At 40.4% G+C, this 6,312-nt stretch overlaps 1 protein-coding gene across 1 annotated transcript in view; it reads left to right on the top strand.

The window, feature by feature from the left end:
• Positions 1-4,752, top strand: part of LOC103517704 (nuclear pore complex protein Nup133-like) — a 17,075-nt gene extending 12,323 nt beyond the window's left edge. The window contains exon 10 of the mRNA XM_026829703.1: positions 4,533-4,752. Within this exon, the coding sequence (XP_026685504.1) occupies positions 4,533-4,752 (220 nt within the window). The remainder of the gene's footprint in view (positions 1-4,532) is intronic.
• The last annotated feature ends 1,560 nt before the right edge of the window (positions 4,753-6,312 follow it).

Raw genomic sequence — 6,312 nt, 5'->3', positions numbered from 1 at the left:
GCTCAGGGATGAATTTTTGAACTTTTACATATCTCGGGGGGGCTAGGGTTTAAGCCCAAGTAGCGGCAAGAAAGATTAACTGCGTCTGCAAGATTTCAAGTTGCACCCTTAACACAAATAGATATACATACTTACTTACTTATGTTTAATTTTATTGTAATAATAGGTATTATTCTCTGTGAGGGATGGAAACTTGATGGTCCTTGTCAAATGCTCTGGAACTCCTAAAAAACCTCCTTTCATTTTCATGTTCCCAGCACAAACTTCTACTGCAAGCCATAACAGGAGGTCTTCTCTCCAGCCTAGATTCTCCTGAACTCGTCAACAATCTCTACTCAGACCTTCTCTCATTGGTCGAATTCAAGATCCTATGAAAAAGAAAGTGATTTACCTACCCTAATTATTGCAAGGTGGAGACCTCCTCTATTTCTATTAGACTAATTTTAAAAAGTCCTATAAAGAAGAAGAAGAAAAAAAGAACCTTCGGAAGGAATTGAACCCGAGCACTCCTATATCGTTCAACTTATGACTTCGGGACAAGACGAGAGTGCGAGTTATTTGGCCGAGAAGTATAGGGACTTTGAGATTTTGCTGAGACTGTGCGATGCCAGTGGGAATACGCCCAAGCTGGGCAGTCTTATGGAGAAGTTTGCCAATGAAGGGTTTGCCAGGTGAGTGAGCTGTTCAGAGGTATTGCCTAGGTAGTTAATTATGTTTCTAGTACACATTTCAGATCCTGCTAAGGTAGGACTGAAAAGTTCCTTTACCCCGGTGGTCTAACCATGGTCTTTTGTATTTTGACACTTTATACTTAATACGATTTAAAAAATGGTACGTAAGTACCGAAACAAGTCTAAGAAAAAGATTATCTATAGACAGAGGAATAAGCGCAAGACCGAGATACCTGGAGAGCACTGATACAACGTTGTTTTGGGTCTACGCGGCCTGCTTGAAATCAAGGAGTAAGAGTAAGTCTAAATTTTAATAATAAATTCAGTAATCATGCCTAATATTAAATTATTTATTCCTTCCCTCTTATCAGATTTGTATACTCGTGGTACGTGGAGAACGGGAAGTCTGGTCAGCTGTTGGATTTACTTTCCGAGTCCGATGACCTCACGGGAGGGGCCCTCAAACCTACCTGTGGAGTTCTGCGGAGTTTCCTCACAGAGCGACCCCAGCTGGCTTGGATCTATGCTGTGAGAACGGGAGAATGTGCTTGGGCAGGTAAGAAAGATGAAGAACTCCGAAAATCCTGCAAAAAAAAGAGCTACAGGAGAAATTTGGAGTAAATTTAGGTAAGAAAGATGAAGAACTCCGAAAATCATGCAAAATCAAAACAAAAAAAAGTTGTAGGGAAATTTTGGCGTAAATTTCAGTGGTTTAGGACCTACCTGTGGAGTTTTGTCACAAAGAGACCCCAGCTGTGCGGACGGGGGAATGTGCTAGGCAGGTACGAAAGATGGGGATTTGGTGGAAGAGCTCCAAAAATGAAATTAAGTACATATGTACCTATAATATTTTCTAATTTCTCTTTGAACTTCTCTTCTCTCTAGCCACACAGGAAAACACACTGCTCTCTCGTAAGAAACTCATGCTGTGTCTGAGCTGAGTAAACTGTGCTATCATGTGTACTCTACTTCCTCTTTTAATCCTTTATACAAGAGAGCTTGGTATTCATAGTTTTTAATTTCTATTATTTCCTCAGGGGAGCTACTATTCTCTCTGGCCACACAGGAAAGCACTCTGCTCTCTCGTAAGAAACTCATGCTGTGTCTGAGTAAATTGTGCTATCATGCCGTCTCGTCTGCTTCCCCTTCGGTAGAAGAGAGCTTGGTGGCCATTGATCTCTGTCTGCAAGTGGTGGCCCACCAGGAGAGTATTCCGGAGGAGGTACTGGCCCAGTTCGGCTACGCTCCGGACACCGTCAAAGTGTTCTCCGTGCCCGAGATAATAAGGGTGAGTATCCTCAAGTAGAAGATTGTTGAGATGAATCTAGTTCATGGCCCTATTCCTCGGTGGTGTAGTGGTTAAGACGCTCGCCTTTTAAACAGAAGGGCGTGGGTTCAATCCCAGCCGAGGTATGTAATTTTATCCTCAATATACCTAATTTGAGAATTTGACCACAATAATAGTAGTAGCCTACTGCTGGAGTAAAGGGACTTTTCAGTCCTATGCGAGCAGTATAAATAAGCACTATTATTATTACTGTAATCTTATCCTAAGGTCTTATCGTCCCGAATTTCAAGATTGAAGGAAGACAGGATAGGAGAAAGCGAGTCATACAGAGAACGAACTTGACCAATAAATCCGCTCCGGGCGGGAATCGAACCCGCAACCTAGCGCTTGCAGACGGGCTACCCGCCAAGTTAACCAGGCTGGCTGTTTTGTAGTTTTATCACTGTACCTTACTTTATCCTCTTTCATTTGTTCTTATTCTAATATCTGTTTTATTCGTTCATTGGGTTTGTGCAGTGCCAGCCAGCATGGTAGATAAACAATGGGCATGATTGGTAAACATTGGGATTATTGAGGTTTTTGGAAAATCCTACATTGCTGCTGTGAGCATTTGTGACATAATAACACAAAGGGATTACATTGATTTCTTGGTTTTGCTTTATTTGTGGTTTTCAGACGGAGGAGAATTCTAGTCAAGAAGTGAAGGAGAAAGCAAAAGAAGAGGAAGAAGAAATGGAGGTGGATGAAAACGGTAAGCAAATGAATTTACATGAAATGATGTTAAATCAAATAGTAGTAGCCTACTGCTGGAGTAAAGGGACTTTTCAGTCCTATGCGAGCAGTATAAATAAGCACTATTATTATTATTATTATTTCTTCTAATCTACTTAAAAACGGTACATTCATTCAAAAAATGTTCAACTATACAATACATAGGTTAAACATTCCTGGACCAGGGCCATATGCAGGGGGAGCTTCGCTGCATTTGATAGTAGTAGCCTACTGCTGGAGTAAAGGGACTTTTCAGTCCTATGCGAGCAGTATAAATAAGCACTATTAATAATAATAGTGCTCGTAATTCCACGAAGAATTTCTCAATTAAAAAAAAAAAAGAAAAAAAAACTTTGGACCGGTTTGATAGAGGATCAGGAATCTGTAACAAGGAAGGTCTTATCATCCAGATATTAAAAAGAAAATCGTGGTGTCTACTTTAATTAGACTTACTTTATCATGGACATTCGTTGCTGTGTTGAAAGCCCAGAAGAGTTTAGGTATAGTAGAACAGCGGCGGGATACACTAAAAGTACACAGAAAAAAAAAAAAAATAATAATAATAAATAAAAAGACGGAAGAACACGCGATGACCAGAAGGTTACGAAAACGAAACGTAAACAGACATCAAAAGTTCCATTTTTCGAGCTATAATTTAAGATCTCCCCTTACGTTCTATTTTGCCGTGTGTTCTTCCAGATGAAAACCTGTCAGGAGAATACAGAGGCCACTGAATTCTCATTCACTTCAGCTCTAGATCTATTGGATCATGTGGATACAGATGACGAGAGATCTTCCCTTCTACTTGAGATCTGGCTGATGGCAATCCTACGCGATCAAGAGAGGTAAGTTTGAAACTTTAAAAGTCGATAAAATCCTCATGGTGCTCTCTATTAATAAAAAAAAAAAAATTCCTATAGCACACTAAAATAATAAAAAAATAAATTAAAAAAAAAAGAAACTACCTAGGTACTTACCACACTTTAAAAATAGAAAAAATCTTAAAAACAGTCTAAAAATGGGAAAAAATCCTATGACACACGACAAATCCCCGAAATGTGCATATTTACTCTATGGCTCCAATGCTCCAATCAATCCTAGGCAAAAACACGACAAAAGAGGTCCAGAACGAAGAAAGATCTCCTGGCTGTAGAAACTGAAAGCGTGGTACGGGAATAGATTTTACAAGCTCTTTAAAATAGCAACCAACAAAGTCAAAATAGCCTTGCTGAAGAAAATCCACGCCGCCATCACGCTCCGGAAACTGCACAAACAGTGAGTAACCAGTGCTTTGAGAATGAGGGTCGAAAAATGAAATTACCGATATATGTAGTAGAAGGGAAGTTTTTTTTCCGTATAGGCGATGTTCACTAAGGCCGATGTATCGAAAATATGTAGTAAAGCAACAGGTTTTGCTGTAATCGGATAAAATCCTCCGTTCTGGCTGGGTGGGTTAGTGGGTATAACACTAAGCTTGCACTTCGGAGATCACGGGTTCGATACTTGGCAGAGCGCGAAGTTTTTTCACCTTTGTGCTTGAAATATGGTGTACATTTAGCCTGAAAACAATTGAGTAGTAATCCGTGGCGGCATTAAGTACCAGAGTAAAAAGAAAATAGGTACCTATTCAGAGTTGACCTTGGAAAAGTTGGACTCGTATCTCGTAGTAAGTTGGACTCGTGGGCTACGGTTTATAAAAGTGTTATTTCGATATTTTCGAGGTGGAAAATATTTGTAAAAGCTTTTTTGGGCAAATCATAACTTTTTATTATTAATTGTTTTTTTTTTTGTTTCCCCTCCAGATTACCTCAGCTCATAGAGAAGAACATCGACACAGTGGTGACGGAACGGAAACTCAAACCGGTCTCATCATCGAGCACCGGTTTAACTTCATCTGATCTATTCTATAGAGAAGTTAGCCAAGTACATAGACTACTCCAGGCACTGGTAGCTCATACGGACAATGTCCTGCATAGTGGACAAAGTGCTCATGCTAAGGTTAGTGATTTTTCCCTGGGATAGATGGGGTATCTAAGGGTGATATGTGGATTGCCAGGGGTTGAAACCCCTCCCAGGACACAGAAACAATATCTGGCTTCCTTTCATGTGCAAGATATTTGTTTTGTTTTATAGGAATATAGGCGTTTAACATTACTTTAAAACTGCTACTTAAAGCTCTAGTGACGGAGATTTTACCTTCTATACGGAAAAGCTCAACTCATCCCTCGGGCAGTGGCCCCTACACTTAAGCCATATGTACCTTAAGAAGAATACTCTGTCGTTTTATCCATGATTTAAGTGTCTATAAAGCCCAAGTACCTACTGTCATTTCTAATTCCGTTGTCTTCTGATTTGCAGGTACTTAACGCCCTTAGCGGACAATGAAGATCCTAGTCTGGTCATACAAGATCTGATGTTCTTCAGAGTAGTCGATGTCATAGTGAGATTCGGTAAGTTGTTGTTAAAATCTTGATTTGTTAACCAAATCTGGTGATATAAACCCGCCATAAATATTTCCTCCATTTGTCCAACAGTCCCGATTCTCCATTTTTCCAACAAATACCATTCATTTAGGTACGATACAAAATAATTGATTTCAATTATGATTAATCCTTTAATGTTTATTCTCCCCAGACTCAAACCTCTCCTCCTACCTGCCCCCATTGAGTCAGTTCCTGGAATGTGAAGACCTACCCTCTACCCTGCAGACTAGTCCGCAGTTCAAATATCTGATGGAGTTGGGATACGAACACGTGACCCAGGCGTTGAAATCCGGGTACGGAACCGCGGGGACAGCTGTCGAGGAAATGCAGTCCTGAGATGTTGGGTGGTGTGCGTGAATGTGAAGCTAATGCTTCTCCTTTTGCCTGGCAGACATTCCGATTTACATATGTTGATATGTGTGTACAAGCCCACAGGCCAAGTTCCAGAAAGAACGAAGTTCAGTAAAAGTGGTTGGGAGAAAGAGTTCATTTCTAAGAATCCTGCCACGTTAAATAGATATAAAAAAGGTTAATTATGGTCTTCTGTTAAGTGGAAGGATTCTCCTGGAGGAGCTCTTACACCTGACCACTGACAGGAGCGTACACGGTAACCCGTCCAGATACCCACCTTGCTCGACGTTGCTTAATTCCCCAACTTTCTACGTATGGTATTGATATAAGTAGGGCCATCGGCTATACATATAGAAGCCCTGTGCGACCTGGTTATTGGTCAGCTAATATAAGTGTTACACCTACCTGTATATTGTAAACAATACTTTTACTGTAAATATATTTTTGTATTTGTATCATTAATTTTCTGATGATGTATTTTCAAATGTGTCTACCTGGTTATTCCTTACACTGGACTAGTCAGACTTTAAGGTAGCCCATCTGCCTTGTAACCGCTAGGTCGCGGGTTCTCTTCCCGCTCTGGCCGAACTTTACCATAATTAAATAAGGTTCGTTCTCAGAATGGCTGTTATTCTCCTATCGGGACGATAAGACTTGTTAGAGCTCGTTCACACTACGCCGGAAACGTTTTTTTTTGCCGGAATCAGGAAAAAAAAAAAAGATCCTGGGGTTCTGTTCACACTGCAAA

The sequence above is a fragment of the Diaphorina citri genome, unplaced genomic scaffold (assembly GCF_000475195.1).
Source record: "Diaphorina citri unplaced genomic scaffold, Diaci psyllid genome assembly version 1.1 scaffold1933, whole genome shotgun sequence".
Taxonomy (NCBI): domain Eukaryota; kingdom Metazoa; phylum Arthropoda; class Insecta; order Hemiptera; family Psyllidae; genus Diaphorina; species Diaphorina citri.
This window is presented reverse-complemented; position numbering and strand designations above follow the sequence as displayed.